The sequence below is a fragment of the Rhineura floridana genome, chromosome 2 (genome assembly GCF_030035675.1).
Source record: "Rhineura floridana isolate rRhiFlo1 chromosome 2, rRhiFlo1.hap2, whole genome shotgun sequence".
In the NCBI taxonomy this organism is placed as follows: Eukaryota; Metazoa; Chordata; class Lepidosauria; order Squamata; family Rhineuridae; genus Rhineura; species Rhineura floridana.
Genome location: NC_084481.1, coordinates 173,967,838 through 173,985,147, shown reverse-complemented (window position 1 = coordinate 173,985,147; position 17,310 = coordinate 173,967,838). Strand labels below are relative to the sequence as shown.

Below are 17,310 nucleotides of genomic sequence, written 5' to 3'. Positions count from 1 at the left end.
TATGCAATGCTTCTGGAACTGGAATAGGGGCCTTATCGATTTGGAGGGTGGCAACATGGGACAGGGCCTTTTCAGTTGTGGCTCCCCATTTGTGGAATGCTCTTTGCAGTGAGGTCCACCTGGTGCCATCATTAACATCCTTTTGGTGCCAAGAAACTTATCTCTTCTTTCAAGCATTTGAAGGATTATGACAAACTAGCTGATGATCTATTGCATGAAATGTTCTTGCTGCTGAAGTTTTTGTTGTTTTTCTTACTGAAATGGTTTTCTTGAAATGTATTGTTTTATATATTATGCCTTTTTGGTTTTTAACCTTTTTGTAAGTTGTTTAAGAGACTTAGTGGTAGGCAACAACAACACAGTGCACTGTCCTCCTTTCATCTGTTTTACACCTTGCTATATTTTTCCACTTCACACTTGAAGTGAAAGGGACAGTTGGAGGCGGTATGCTTCTTAATACCAGCTGCTGGAAACTGCAGGAGAGTGCTGTTGTGCTCAGGCCCTGCTTGTGAGCTTCTCATAGGCATCTGGTTGGCCACTTTGAGAACAGGATGCTGGACTAAATGGGCCACTGGCTTGATCCAGTAGGTTCTTCTTATGTTCTTAAAAGTGAAACTAAATCCAGATATTCTTCTGCTCACACTAATTCTTGTGCACATGGTAAAATGAGAACTGCTATATAATCTTTGTGTTGTATGGTGCACAAACTCTTTCTGTCTGTATGCATTAGGTTTTGAAGACATGCAGAATATAATTTTGGCTACATCCAGCCTGGCAGTTTTTTCATGTGTTCTCCTGCTGATATTCATTCAAGGTGCATGGCTCACAATGGGTCTGGAGAAGCCGTGAATCCCCAAGCAACAGTATATATGTTGGATGGGCTACATTTGGCTTAGTGGATTATAAACTCAATGACCATCTTGTGATCCTTCATTGTTTATGCACCACTTTCTTTTTTTCCAATCAAAAGCTTGCACCTATTTAAGACTATATGTGTTTGTATGGTTAATTTGGACTCCATTGTTATCATAGCTTTCTATTTTACCCATTACTATTCACCTAGGCATTTTGTTAATTTTATCTGCTCACTTATTTTAAGGTAGCTTTTTCAAACACCCATACAAATGTCATCAATTATGTTAGGGAGCATTGGTGCAACTGACCATATTCAGCATTTAATAGGAAAGAAAGGTCCAGCCACCCTCACAGGCATGTCTGGTGGGAACATGGCAAAGAGCTGCATTGATGGCTGCTGCCAGGCTCTGGAATTCCCTTCCTAGGGAGGTTAGACTGGCTCCCTTCCTAATCTCCTTCCACTGGCAAGTAAAGGCTTTTGTGAACTGACTGCAAGGGCTATTAAATAGGGTGCTGTTTTTACTTATTTGTATTTTGGGGTTTTTTAATCACTATGTTTTAAAAGGTTTTAATTTTATAGTTAGTTTAATTACATCATCAATAATAATATTGGGCTCCCAGTAGGAGCCCAAGGCGGTAAACAAAATCACACTAAAACATAATAAAAACAGACATGAAAATATATTAAAACAAAACATCTTTTAAAAAAAGCTTTAGAAACATCTTAAAAAGCAATTCCAACACAGATGCAGACTGGGACAAGGTCTCTAGCTAAAAGGCTTGTTGAAAGAGGAAGGTGTTCAGTAGGTGCGGAAAAGATAACAGAGATGGCACCTGTCTAATATTTAAGGGGAGGGAATTCCAAAGGGTAGGTGCCGCCACACTAAAGATCGGTTTCCTAAGTTGTGTGGAATGGACCTCCTGATAAAATGGTGTCTGCAGGAGGCCCTCACCTGCAGAGAATAGTGATCGAGTGTGTTTATAAGGAGAAAGACGATCTTTCAGGTATCCTGGTCCCAAGCTATATAGGGCTTTGTATACCAAAACCAGCACCTTGAACTTAGGCCGGTAGCTAATGGGCAGCCAGTGCAATTCTTTCAGCAGCAGGGTAACATGTTGCCGATACCCTGCCCCAGTGAGCAGTTGTGCCGCTGCATTTTGCACCAGCTGCAGCTTCTGGACCAACCTCAAAAATTTTGACTTCGGTATGTTTTATTTATATATTTTTAACTGTATTGTGCTAATTTTTGTAATATGTCTTGAGTCCCAGTTCTGGGAAAAAGGCGGGATATAAATGAATAAAACAACCAAACAAAAAGTCATGAGCCTGCACTTCATAGAGGAGGAAGCATTTATGCATCAGAAAGGCACATTTTAGTACTGGACAAGTGGGACCTGCAACAATATGTTGCAGTGTGGAATGTGTCTGTTAAGGATAACAACCATGCCCTCTCCATTCCATTCCTCCTGTCCACGTTTTTCATCCCGCACAATAGTCAGTCAGAATTCTGTGGCCACTGAGTATGCTCAGTCCTCACTGAATTTTTTTGTGAGTCCTTCCCCTCCCCTTTATTCTGAAAGTTTTTTTGTACTTCTGCAAATCTTAAGGTTCCCCCAGGTTTGATGTTAACTTCCTCTTGTCCTACTTAAGGAGAGGCACTCAGAGAATAGAGCCTACTGTTAGCATATGTAATACTAGCAGTGAAAAGAAATACAATAAGAGTGCTAGACTGAAAACGCCAACAGTGTAATTCCTTGAGTTCTTTTATAATAGAATGCCATAACACAGCAACTAAGTACAGTACAAAAAAAAGTTCATCAAAGAGCTAAGCTTTTTTTTTAACCAAGTACAGAGGTGAAACCTTTTTTTAAAAAAAGGTTTTAACTAAACCTAATAAAATCATGAGATGGTGGGTGATGCTGTGGCACAGAATTTGCTGTCCACAGCAGGATACCAAGAAGTGATGCTGTAAATTCATTGTGGGACTTCAACATTGTTCTAAGTGTGGCCTGAATCTCATAGGTTACCCTTTGATGCAAGTGGACTATATTAACTGGAAAAAGCATTCACTTTTATTTGTCTGTCCTGTCTGCTACTGCAATATCGTCTCATTTAGAAGAGTCCAACACAAAAATGCAAAGAGAAGCAATCTGTTACAAATTAGCACAGCTCTCCTTTCATTTTACTAGCTAGTAATTGGAAGGGGTTAGGAAAGTGTAATTTATCAGATTATATGTGTTTATCTTTTTGTGGGGACAGCATCCCTTTGGTGAATTTTCCTAGGCACCCTGAGGGAATAATCTTTCCTTGATGTCCATTTGATCTGAAAGAAAACAATGACGCCTGTGAAATATGGGAGTATAATTTGTTGAGTTTGAAAAGGACCAGTTTCCCAGACGTCTAAAAATGGTATTAATGACTTTATTAGAACCTTACCTTTCTTTGGAAATGTTTTTGCTCTCTCGTTTCCAAATGGTCTTAAAGTCGCTGCAGAACTCGTACCATACCGTGAAAACGTAGTTTGGCATGGTCTCTTTTTCACCAGATTTCGGCTTTATCCCAAAATATCCCACCAGTTCTTCAAAGCTACAATGTTGAGGGGGAGGGAAAAATGGTCAGCACATAAACCTACCGTGGAAGTTCAGTTTCTCCCAGGGCAGATTTCTGACTCAGTAGCCTAGGCTGGCAATTAACATAAAACTGAGGTAACTTGGAAACTATACTAGCAACAGATGACAAATGTAACAAAATTTCCAACACTTCTACATGAAAAAATAATGGTGTTGTTTTGGTGAGTGTGTACATTAAGTCACAATATGAATGTATATGTAGAGCAGGTGGCAAGGAAACCTTTTAGAAATAAGATTTTAAAACAAGTTATTTACCAGAATTCTACTGAATTATTCTTATTACAAGAGTTTCTGGCACTTGGAAGCCCCTTTAGATCAGGAATCCCCAACCTTTTTATATCCATAGGGCCCAATTTGAAATCTAAGACACCATTGTGGGCATGACTGATAGGGATGGATAGATCTGTCAATTTCAGTTCTCTCAGTTTCTCATTTTTCCAATCTTAAATTCAGTTCTTCACATTTCTGCAGCAATTTGTGAATTTTTTAAAAAACAAATCCTCATGAAAATTCTCCAGCATTTTAGTGCAAATTTCTTCTGATAAACACATTTTTGTAGGCAGTTTCGACTAATGTACATTTTTGCAAGCCATTTCTAGTCATGTGATGCATATTTGCATGTTATTTTTACTCATATACTCATTTTTATGTATACTTTTCACTAATATATGAATTTTTGTAAACATTGGTTGGTTGGTGAACTGCATTGCAAAATTTGATTGATTTATTGATTTGTTTGTTTGTTATTTATTTATTACATTTATACACCACCCCATAGCTGAAGGTCTCTTGGCAGTTTACAGCAATTAAAAACATTAAAAACAAATATATGTATTTTAAAACACAAAAAGCAATTTAAAAACGCAATTTATAAAATTTAAAAACAATTTTAAAAACACATGCTAAAATGCCTGGGAGAAGAGGAAAGTCTTGACCTGGCGCCGAAAAGATAACAGTGTTGGCGCCAGGCACACCTCGTCAGGGAGATAATTCCATAATTTGGAGGCCATCACTGAGAAGGCCCTCTCCCTTGTTGCCAGCCTCCCAACGTCCCTCCCAGTAGGCACCCGGAGGAGGGCCTTGGATGTTGAGCGTGGTGTATGGGTGGGTTCATGTCGGGAGAGGCGTTCCACCAGGTATTGTGGTCCTAAGCCGTGTAAGGCTTTATAGGTTAAAACCAGCACCTTGAATCGAGCTTGGAAACATATAGGCAGCCAATGCAAGCAGGCCAGAATCGGTTTTATAAGTTCAAACCATCTCGTCCCTGTTACCAATCTGGCCGCTGCATTTTGCACAAGCTGCAGCTTCTGAACCGTCTTCAAAGGCAGCCCCATGTAGAGCACATTGCAGTAATCTAACTTGGAGGTTACCAGAGCGTGGACAACTGAAGCCAGGTTATCCCTGTCTAGATAGGGGCATAGCTGGGCCACCAACCAAAGTTGGTAGAAGGCACTCCGTGCCACCGAGGCTACCTGAGCCTCAAGTGACAGAGATGGTTCTAGGAGAACCCCCAAGCTATGAACCTGCTCCTTCAGGGGCAGTGCAACCCCATCCAGGACAGGTTGGACATCCACCATCTGGTCAGAAGAACCACCCACTAGCAGGATCTCAGTCTTGTCTGAATTGAGCCTCAGTTTTTTAGCCCTCATCCAGTCCATTGTTGCAGCCAGGCACTGGTTCAGCACATTGACAGCCTCACCTGAAGGCATGACCCTACAGTGGCTCTGCTCCTTCTTAGAAGGCAGACTTCAAAAAGTTGCCCTCGGGGATTACTGTTCAGAACCCTGGCCTTTAAGATATGGCGTTCCGCAGGGCTCTGTCCTATCCCCGATGTTATTTAACATTTATATGAGGCCTCTAGGCAAGATCATTCAAAAATTTGGAATTCATTACCATCAGTATGCGGACGATACACAGCTTTATTGCTCTTTTTCACCAAATGACAAAGAGGCTATTCTTCCTCTTAACTTATGTCTCACGGCAATTCAGAATTGGATGACCAGAAACAAATTGAAGTTAAATCCAGAAAAGACAGAGGTCATCCTGATTGGAAAAAGTTCTCCTCAAGAAACTGAATTTTTACCATCACTGAATGGAATACTACTCCCGCTGAAGACTCAAGTCCGTAGCTTGGGCATAATTCTGGACTCAAATTTGACCTTAGAACCTCAAGTTGCGGCTGTCTCAAGAGCTGCATTTGCCAAATTAAAGCTGGTCCGCCAACTGCAACCATTTTTAGGAATGGCTGATCTAAGAAAAGTAACCCAAGCCTTGGTAACTTCGCGGCTGGACTATTGTAATTCCTTGTATGTTGGACTCCCGATTAGATCGCTTCGACCGCTCAAATTGGTACAAAGAGCAGCGGCAAGGATGATCACAAGAACTGGCCCTCGGACCCATACCACGCCTCTTCTATATCATCTACACTGGCTCCCCATAGAACTTCGACACCAGTTTAAGTTACTGGTTCTAACGTTTAAAGCCCTACATGGATTAGCACCGGCGTATTTAGCGAACCGTCTCTTTAAATTTAAAACCCATCGACCCATGAGATCAAGTGCCGAATACACCCTTAGGGTTCCATCAACTTTTACCATCCGCCAAATGGCCGTTAGAAAACAAGCTTTTTCTGTCGCAGCACCTACCTTTTGGAACAATCTACCACTTGAGATACGGCTCTCTCCCTCCCTTATGGACTTTCGTCGTCGGACCAAAACTTTTTTATTTTATCAAGCTTTTAATTGTTAAAGGGAAATGTCTCTGACTTTTTAGTAATTATTGTTATACTTTGATTCTGTACTAATGAATTATTTTACTTTGTTCACCGCTCTGAATTTGGATTTTCTGAACTAGAGCGGGATATAAATCTGTAAATAAAAAATAAGATGAAAAGGAGAAATAGAGCTGCGTGTCATCAGCATATTGATGGCAACACACTCCAAAGCTCTGGATGACAGCACTCAACGGTTTCATGTAGATGTTGAACAGCATGGCGGACACAACTGACCCCTGCAGAACCCCATACTGGAGAGTCCAGGGTGCCGAGCAATGTTCCCCAAGCACCACCTTCTGGAGCCGACCCGCCAAGTAGGAGCAGAACCACCACCATGCAGTCCCTCCCACTCCCAACTCAGCCAGTCTTCCCAGAAGGATATCATGGTCGATGGTATTGAAAACCACTGAGAGATCAAGGAAAATCAACAGAGTCTCTCCCTGTCTCTCTCCCAACAGAGGTCATCATACAGGGCGACCAAGGCTGTTTCCATGCCAAAACCCGACTGAAATGGATCCAGATAATCAGTCTCATCCAAGAGTGTCTGGAGCTGGCCTGCCACCACTCGTTTAAGGACCTTGCCCAGAATTAGTACAAATTTCAAAGGATGACTTGTATTTCACTTCTCATATTGTTTCGTAAAGTGAGAATTTGATAGATTTGGCTTGAAATGTGAACTGAATTGACATTCTTGCCCTTCCATAGAACCACAAAATACCTATTTCATGGAACAAAAATTGGTGATGATCAGAGAACCCTTCCAAACAGGCAAAATACTTACACACACACACCAAAACAAATAAAACACAGACCAAAACCCTTATTTTTAAAAATAAAAATTGGGAGAGGCAGGAGACCATAGGAGTCACCATTGGTGCCCACGGGTGCCTCAGTGGGGATCCCAGCCTGAGATACTGTACAAAATTCACTTCCTAGAGAGGCTTGCTTAGTTCCTTTTCTTCGCCAGTTCTGTTGCCACGTTAAGGCCTTTTTATTTCAGTTGGCATTCTCAGCTTAATGACTGCATTTTATGATGTGTTTTAAATGATATTCTTATGCTAACTGTTGCTACTTTTAATTGCGTTTTCCATGTTCATGCCATGCCATTTCATCCTAGACATAGTTTCTATTTTTATTTAATCTTTGCACGTCACCATGAAAATATATATATATATATATATATATATATTAAAAGTGACTAAATATTTTATATATAAATAACTAAAATAGACTGTAAGGGAGGCTAAGAACTCAGTACCCACTTCAGAGTCTATAATGTCCAAACTATAAGATCAATCTGGTTCTGAACAATCAGTGCTATATTAACTAACCTCTCCTTCTGTGGGGCAAAGAAAATGAATTAACTAACAAACAATAACCCTCTCAGTCATTTCTAAATTACACCCTATATCTGTTAATTCACTAAGAAGCAAACATGCAAACATAATTTGGGTAGGTCTTTCACAGTCCAATCCACTTCCTGTGTAGCTTGGAAGAATTTGGTAACATGTGCCTCTGAGCATATGATGAGTGGTGGCAATATCTGCAATCAGGGCTGTATCTCCAAAGATGGAGAATTACATTTTTTATATGTTGGTATTCTTCTTGCTTCTTTCCTGTGTTACTACTGTCTACAGAGAATCTAACCTAGAAAATTATATTTCACTTATTATTTATCCTAGAAATCTGTGTTAAATGTATTTTTATTATTTTCAAAGCCTTTTTCTTGGTCAATGTCATTAGATGGTGAGGACAGTCATTTGTGTTTCAAACTGGAGGTTATATTTTATTTCTATTTTGGATGCATTAACAGTTGAATCTGAAACTGCAGTTCTGATGTAAAATCAGATGGGTTACAATATGTTGCTACTTAAGCAACAAATCTAGCTGTCGGAAAAAAACAAATGTGGCCTGCTCAAGATGCATGTATTCAGCCTGCTATGCTTAAACCACTCCATTTAAGGAAGGATGGGCATGGTCAATTAAAAACAGAGAATACCTAGAAATTTGCTAGAATATATTTCACCTTCCACTGTTTTATCTTGTGCAAACTAAGACATTCCTCATGTCCATTGGAGACTATTGTGCAGAATAGTCAGTGCCATTATTCCAAAATTGTTTTTGGAGTTTTTTAGTGTAAATTATGCACAGTGTTGCTGTACTTCACATATTCACAGAAACAGAAGCAAAAGAAAATAATTTACTATAGGAAACTTCACTAAAGCTACAAACATATTTAAAGTGAATATTTGTACATCAACTATCTTAATATTTTTGCTTCCTTCCTTTTAAAACAAGATCAGCACAGCATATGTCTTGTTTCTGTCATTTGGGCTGATTGTCACCAATCACCATATGCTCAAAGGCACGTTACCAAATTCTTCCAAGTTGCACAGGAAGTGAATTGGACTGTGAAAGACCAACCCAAATTATGTTTGCATTTTTACAAATTTGTAGTGCAGTACAATATCTCAGAGAGTTCCTGCTCTCCTGGTGCATTCGCTATAGCTGCTCAATTGCTTTTTAAAGTTTGATAGAAATATCTGTTGGCTTCATGTATGTTCTTAAACACCGAGGGTTTTTCTGCCTGTTAGTGAATTTCTCTGCTTTTTAATCTGGGAGGTAAGAAATGGGACCCTATGCAAGTTTGCTGAGAATGAGCAGAGCTTGGAAGTAATTAGTTACGAAAAACAAATTACTTGTAATTTATTACTCTTTTGAGGAACCAGTGGGTAATTCCTTTACATTTTGATTGTAATAGAACAAAGAGTAATTTTATTACTTTTGAGGAGTAATTGTAATGTTTCCAGCATAACTTTTGGGCATTACTTGGGGGGCGGGAGCAGGGGAAGTCTTCAGCTCCTCTGATTTGTGGATGAAAATCATGTGCCTCAAATTGAGCTCTGTGCAGCATTGCTCTTCCCTTGTGCTCTGTGGATGGGTAGGAGGCGACGAGGGAGGAGGTGGAGGGCAAGACAGGGGTTGAGTGAAGAAAACAATTGTTTAAAAAAATGGACGGTGGTGGAGAAGAATGGAGTGGAGGGAGAAAGGAGTTGGAGAGCAAGAACATGGATAAAGGAGAAGGAGGCAGCAGCAGAATGTAGATAAAGAACTATGGAGGTGAAAGATGACAACATGTATGTGTGTGTGTGAATACCGTGTTTGCACTTGGACAGTGAAATCCGGAAGCCCCTAGTCATGGACCAGTACATGGGCGGTGGATAGACTCAGTCATCCTGGCTCAAGGACCAAGGCAGTTGAGTAGTTCGGCAGCTGTATCCACGACTGAGCAGTACTATTCAGGATCCACTCTGCTCACCCCATATGGGGAGAGGGCTAGAAAAGGTGCCCTAAGCATAGTCTGCCTCATCTCTCTCCCTGACTGGATCACAGCATCCAGTGGGGTCACCACTTAGTGGTCGCAAAAGACAAATGAACTTTGGAAGGTGGAATATATGGACATTGCTGGACAATACAGATAGTGAACGTCCTGAATGGAGGACTACCATCATTATGAGGGAGTTGAGGCATTTTAATATTGACATAAAATCACTCCAAGAAACTTGAAGAGCAGGAGAGGGACAAATGATCTTGTGAAGCTCTTGTCAGAAGTTCCTACTGGCATTAATGAACGACTCTCAACTCTCTGGTTAAAACTCGCCAAAAACCAGCAGGCAACTATTCTAAGTGCTTATGCACCAACATTAGATGCTGATGAAGACATCAAGGAAAACTTTTATACCCAGCTGGACACCATCTTATCAGAGATACCTAAGGAGGATAAAATTATCCTCCTGGGCGATTTCAATGCAAGAGTTGGGCGTGATTTTGATTTATGGCCAGAAACCATTGGGAAAGAAGGAGTTGGCAATAGCAACCTGAATGGCATTCTACTTCTGACTAAATGTGCAGAGCACAATCTTGTTATTGCAAACACACTCTTTCGCCAGAAAAATAAATTTAAAACATCATGGAAGCACCCTCGGTTGAAGCACTGGCATTTCCTGGATTACGTAATTGTCCATGCCAGAGATCGTTGTGATGTACTCCTCACCAGGGCCATGATGAGTGCCGATGACTGCTGGACAGATCACTGAATAATTCGATCCACTATGGCCATTAATATTGTTCCTCAACGTAGGCTCCAAGGAAGAAAACCAAGGCGTAAAATGAACATCCACACCCTTCAAGATCCTATTAAGCGAGCTTGCTTTCAAACAACTCCCAAGAAACATCTACCTACGGAACTCCCTGAAAACGTCGAGGAACACTGGATAAAACTGAAGACTTCCATTATTGCAGCATGTGCACAAACTATTGGATACCAAATTAAGAAACATCAGGATTGGTTTGATGAGAATGATAGTGAGATTGAACATATCATTGACAAGAAAAGGAAAGCCTTCCAGATATGGCAAAAAGACATTAACTGTGCTGCTAAGAAAAAAATTTATGCCAGTGCAAAGGCTGAGGTCCAAAGAAGAACTAGAGAAGAATGCCTGATGGATAAAGAAAGCTCAAGAAATCCAACATTTTGCAGATGCTCATGATGCATGGGGCTTTTTTAATGCCACAAAGGCCATCTACGGACCAACAAGTTATGGTACAAATTGAACAGATTGTGGGAACTACTGACACATCTGTTTTCTAGCTACCGCAGGTAAAATCCTTGCAAGGATCATCGCAAAGCCCCTCCTACCTATCTCAGAAGACATCCTCCCTGAATCCCAAAATGCTTTTCCCCCTTCCAGGGGGACAGTGTACATGATTTTCACTGCACAACAGCTTCAAGAAAAATGCAGGGAGCAAAACCGACCTCTGTATGTGGCATCTATTGATCTGACCAAGGCCTTTAATACTGTAAATCAAACTGCTCTCTGGACCATCCTTCTGAAAATTGGATGCCCTGATAAATTTGTGAATATTTTGCGACTCCTCCATGACAACATGATGGCAACAATTTTGGATAACAATGGCTCTCAAAGTGACCCATTCAAACTGGGATCAGGTGTCAAACAGGGATGTGTCATTGCTCCAACCTTATTTGCTATTTTCATTGCCATGGTTCTATACCTTGTTGAGGGGAAACTTCGCACTGGCGTGGAAATCATATACCGAACAGATGGAAAGCTTTTTAATCTCAGTAGGCTGAAACCAAAAAGTAAAGTAATTACAACCACTGTCATAGAACTTCAGTATGCCGGTGATAATGTTGTCTCTGCACATTCAGAGGAAGATCTTCAAACTATCCTAAATGTCTTTGTAGAAGCATATGAAAAGCTTGGCCTCTCGCTTAACATCAAAAAAACCAAAGTGCTTCATCAGCAAGTGTGAACCAATCCCTCTGTAGCACCATCAATCCAGCTTAATGGTGCGACGCTGGAGAATGTCGATCACTTTTCTTATCTTGGCAGCCATCGCTCTGTAAAAGCTGACATCGACGCTGAAATTCAGCATCATCTGAGCTCTGCGAGTGCCGCATTCTCCCGAATGAAGCGTAGAGTGTTCGAGGATCGGGATATTCGCAGGGAGACCAAAATGCTTATTTACAAAACCATTGTACTACCGACCTTACTGTACACCTGTGAAACATTGACCATCTATAAATGCCACTCCCAACTTCTTGAAAGATTCCACCAATGCTGCCTCCGGAAAATCCTGCAAATTACTTGGGAACTTAGGCGGACTAATGTTAGCGTATTGGAAGAAGCAAAGACCACCATTGTTGAAACAATGATCCTCCAACATCAACTTTGCTGGACCGGCCATGTTGTTCGAATGCCCGATCACCTTCTTCCAAAGCAGCTAGTTTACTCCCAACTTAAGGATGGAAAATGGAATATCGGTGGACAGCAAAAGAGGTTTAAAGATGTTCTCAAAGCTAATCTAAAAAAATGTAACATAAGCATCAAGAACTGGGAAGCCTTCGCCTATGAGCATCCCAACTGGAGGTCTGCCATTATCAAAGGTGCTATGGACTTTGAAGAAGCACGAGTACAGGGCAAAAGGGACAAATGAGCTAAGCGGAAGGCACATCAAGCAAATCCTCATTGTGACCATCTTCCATCTGGAAACCAATGTCCTCACTGTGGGAGGCTGTGTGGATCCAGAATTGGCCTCCACAGTCACTTATAGACCCACTGTTAAAGACCTTACCCTGGAAGACAATCTTACTCGGCCACGAGAGATCGCCAATGGAAATGAATGCACTTGGTATGAAAAAGGCTGCTCCCGCCCTCCCTCCCTACTCTGCTGCATTTGCAGTGTCTTAACTTTTTTGCATCTCAGGGGAAAAGGTTTGTTTGGGTGGGTGTCCCTTAGTTGTGGCAGGGCAGGGTCCAGGAGGTGGCTGAGTGAGACAGATAATTCTTGCTGGCTGAGAGTGTGTGTGTGTGTGTTGCACTTGTTTTGATGTGCAAAGATCTGAGTAGTGGCCTCTGCCTCCCTCCCTGCCTCCTTTACCAGCGGAGAGACCACCACTGCTATCTTATGGATAAAAAGAATTCTTCTATTACCTCTCTCTGTGTGTTTATTTTTAATGTTGTTTTAGGGGATATAGTGTGCAGCAGCCAAGGCCAGGACTTTGTAGGCACTCTATTTTTTTAAAAGTAACTTAAGTGTAATTGTAGTGATTACTTTTGAGTAATGGTTAAGTAATCAATTTCTTTCAGAACAATTGTAATTGTAATGGTAATTTATTCCTTTTTGGGGCCATGTAACAGTAATTGTAATTTATTCCTTTTTAAAAGTAATCTTCCAAGCTCTGGGAATGGATTGATCATTTGCATGCTTATTGAGATTTATTCCTGTGCAATCATGTTTAGGAAAGGTGAATCTCCCCATGGGGGAGAAGGAAAAAGGGAGAGGAGAAAGGGAGGGGCAGGAGGGAGGTGATAGGAAGGGGATGGCAAGTTTCATCAATTGCATGCTTATTGAGTTCGATGAGATTTACTTCCATGCCATCATGCTTTGGAAAGGTGAAACTGACGACAGGGGCAGAGGATAAGGGGGAGGGAAGCCTGGAGTTGAGAGGAGAGGAGGGGAGAGGAGGAAAGGAGTAAGAAGGGAGGGGGAAGGGGAGGGAGCAGAAAGGAGGGCAGAAGAGGGAGGAGAAGGGAGGGAGAAGAGTGGGAGGAAGAGGAGGAGGGGAGTGGGAGAAGGGAGAAGGGAGGGGAACAGGGGGGAGTAGAGAGGATAGGAGGGGGAGGGCAGGTTTAATCATTTGCATGCTTATTGAGTTCAATGGGATTTATTCCTGTACAATCATGCTTAGGATAGGTGAAACTGATGTGGGGGAGGGGCAGGAAACAGCAGGAGGGAAAAGGATATGGGTAGGAATGAAGGGGGAGTGGGAGTTGGAGGAGTAGGGGTAAGGGTAGGGAGGGGAGGAGATTGGGTGGGTGGGCACTGGTCACTTTCCTTTCTTAAAAGGAAAATGTTGTAAACCGTATCATTATTTTTCAGGGTTTTCCCCACCTTTTTAGTCTACAGCAGACACATGTAGTCACCTACCCAAATTTAAACCAAAGCTGACCCTGGCCACATCCACACCAGACATTTAGCCCACTTTAAACAGTCATGGCTTCCCTCAAAGAATCCTGGAAAGCGTAGTTTGTGAAGGGTGCTGAGAGCTGTCAGCACCTATTCCCCTCACAAAACTTACAATCCCAAGAGTTTCCTGGGAAGAGGGGCTGACTGTTAAACCACTTTGGCCACTGGAGCTCTTTCAAGAGAATAGAAGTCTTCTGATTAGCCAAGCCAAACAGCTATTAGGTTTTTAGAACACTGACAGTTGGTTCTTACTGAGCATGCCTGTGCTTATCATTCACACCACTATCAATTTTCTTAAATTAATTAAAAATCAGCCAGGCATTTTTTTTAACTTTTAAATTGCAGAGGATGAAGGTCACAGTATGCAATTTCAGTAATAGGATTACAGGTACTCTGTGAACATGGCTGATTTTTAATTAATTTCAACAAATCATGAGACAACTGACCGAAAAAAGTCCAAGAGGGGTCTGGATTTTTTTATTCTTGTTTTGGAGTTTAAACTGACGACTCTCTCTGAGTGTTTTGTGTATCGCCATGAAAACATTGAGGGTTGTTAAGCAAGCATTTCTCAGTTTGGAACTATAAATTTTCTACGATTTTGTTTTGAAATGAGCTTATGGGAAGCAGCAGAATGGCATGGGGGTATTTTCAATTTAACATGGCAGAATGTGAAAAATCCATGCTGGCTATAGTATAAAGCCACTCTCGTGGCTTTATAATTCAAAGCAATGTCAACATCATCTCAGTTAACATCACATGAAAGTTGCAGGTATAACACCCTGAAGATGATTCTTTCTCTGTCAGGATCTTAGTAAACTAATAACAGCAGAAATAGACAGCAAGAGTTATTGCCAGTAGTTTACCTGCTCTATATTATAGGCTGAAGCATTCTTGAAATATTAAAAAGAATCTTCTACCATTAAACTTGTTTTGCAAAAAAATTGTATTATTACTTTAAATATATGTTATTATCTATACATCTGCAATCTGAGCACACCAAATGGTGAAGAAAAAGAGATGTCTGAATTAAAAAGGTGACATGTAACAGAAAAATTGCAATTAAGTTATGTCAGCTGGGGCTCAACTGGGCTTTGGAACTAACAGCAGTATTCCATGCCTATACAGCAGACCCCTTTTGAAACTGAAGAGAGTTCAAAAGCTGTTTGGGATATGGAATGGTGGTCATCTGTTTAAAGTGGAAAACTCATTGGGAATATGCAAGCAGCATACTGGAACCCGGGTATCATGTTTATCTTTAACGTAAACGTTGAAACAGACATAGAATGGTCACAATCAAGAGAAAGGGTTTGTCAAACAACAACCTCCTCACACACATTTTTTAGCTCTGTAGTAGTGCTAGCATCAATCTAGTATTAATAACCAAATATCCTATCCCCACTGACAGTGAGCGTGCTCCAAGGACACAGCCTACTTTAGCAAGAGCTCTGCTTCAGAGATTCTAGTGGTACTTATGTAAACTGAACATTCTCTGGATTACATCAAGATGCCCTGATCTTAACCTCTTGCAAAGCAGTCCAAGAGGGAGGCAGAACTGCATTATGCATGTAGAACTCCACCATTTCCTTATTTGTTAATTATTATATTTATGCCCACCTTTTCTCCAAGGAGCTACAGGTGACATACATGGCTCTCTCCATTTTTATCTTCGCAACAACCCTGTGAGATAGGCTAGGCTGAGAGACTGTGGCTGGTCCAAGGTCACCCAGCAAGCTTCATGGCTGAGTGGAGTTTTGAGCCCAGGTTTTCCGTGTCTTAGTCCAACATTCTAACTAACCACTACACCATACTGGCTTTTGAAAGCGTGTGGTAAAACTGTTCCTAAACTGTACCACTTGAGATTGCAGGTTTGAATACTTCCCCACGTTAAGAAAGACAAAACAGTAACTCTCCCTGAACACAAAAAGATGATGTGGTGAAATGTTCTAAGTCTGCTGCTGTGACTGAATGGTGAGGAAACTGCTCCGTGGAGTTTGCAGTATGAGTTTGCATTCCCAGAGACTCTGTCTTGGAGGAAGGATCGCAGCTCAGTGACAGAGGATATGCTTTGCATGAAAAGGATCCCAGGTTCATTCTGGCATCTCCAACTAGAGTTGGGTAAGACCCATGTCTGCAAAGCTGGAGGGCTGCTATCAATGGCTCAGATTGGGCATAACACTCAGCCAAACCATGTCTTACTATGAATATGTGAGAATATAGGCTTTTGGAGAGATTGCAGATGCTTTGCTCTTTCACCAGTCCTGTTGCTGCTGCTGCTGTAAGCCAAACCATGGTTTGGGTCAGTATGTCTTCTGAACCCAGACTAGTGGTTTGTCTCCTCCAAGTAAGTTGCAGGAAACCAGATTTTGACTGGACATCAGGAAAGGCTTCCTAACTGTTAGAGCCCTACGATAATGGAATCAATTACCTAGAGAGGTAGTGACACTGGAGGCATTCAAGAGGCAGCTGGACAGCCATCTGTCAGGAATGCTTTGATTTGGATTCCTGCATTGAGCAGGGGGTTGGACTTGGTGGCCTTGTAGGCCCCTTCCAACTCTACTATTCTATGATTCTATGAAATAAACCATGAGAAATAAAACCAAGAACATGCCTTGGTTACAGCTCGTGGTCTGGAACAACACAAACCATGAGCCCAAGTTTGGATGATATGTTAAACCAACCCATGGGTTAGCTTACAGCAGTACAGCAGCTGCAGTAGTCGTGGAGGAGGAGCAAAGCAGCTACAACCTCCTCTCTCAGAGCCTGCATGCTGGTCTGTTCACACTAAACCGTGGTCACATGTGAACCAGGTTAGTGTAGATTTTGAGCTAGACAGACCCTCACTCTATATAAGACAGCTCCTTATATTCCCAAGTCTCCCTTCTCCACAGTATATTAGCTTTTTATGTGTGTGTGACTATAATTTTAATCAATCATGCAAAACCCCACACCAAAACCTGGAGTCTACAGCAGAACACTCTAAGAACAGTTTTTACCACATCACGAACTGTTTTGTCTAGAAAGCTTCAGTTTCAGACAGCCTGTCCCTGAAAGTCCAAGATAGTTGTATAGAAATGTTGGAAGTATGAGTACGTATTTAAAAATAAAGAATCCTACTGCATTTGATATTTCACTTATTCAAATATATTTCAAGATGAAACAGGACCTTTCATAAACATAATGCAGAATATCAAAGAAGCTGGAATACTTACCACTTTTGTACATGCTCCAAATGGCTCTCCTCTGTCTTATGTTCTTCTACAGCTACAAATAAACATTTTTATTATTTAAGAAACTGGATTACATGTTTGCATTTTAAAGTATTTTTAAGTTTCACATTTCTGATACTGAAAGTGAGCTATTTTGAGAATTACAATGTGGACTTGAAGACACTATAGGGAGATGTGCTGATGCTTTCCAGTAACATAAACATGTGTACGGATTGTGGAGTCCAGGAACTGGAATAAAAGAAACATTTGTACACATGTTCTAAACTTAACTGG

General features: G+C 41.2%; 1 protein-coding gene across 6 annotated transcripts in view; it reads right to left on the bottom strand.

The window, feature by feature from the left end:
- The window catches only part of LOC133377431 (formin-like), a 234,409-nt gene that overhangs the window by 46,559 nt on the left and 170,540 nt on the right, over window positions 1-17,310 (bottom strand). For 4 of the 6 annotated variants that reach the window (XR_009760707.1, XM_061611483.1, XM_061611487.1 and 1 more), the window contains exons 14-15: window positions 17,020-17,071; window positions 3,293-3,442 (exon numbers count right to left, since the gene is read on the bottom strand). Coding sequence is in view for 5 of the 6 variants with exons in the window: in XM_061611483.1 (XP_061467467.1) it covers window positions 3,293-3,442; window positions 17,020-17,071 (202 nt within the window). In the remaining variant the exon portion in view is untranslated. Of the gene's footprint in view, window positions 1-2,840; window positions 3,180-3,292; window positions 3,443-17,019; window positions 17,072-17,310 lie in introns of those variants that run through there. The other 2 variants (XM_061611486.1, XM_061611488.1) reach the window with 2 other exon arrangements.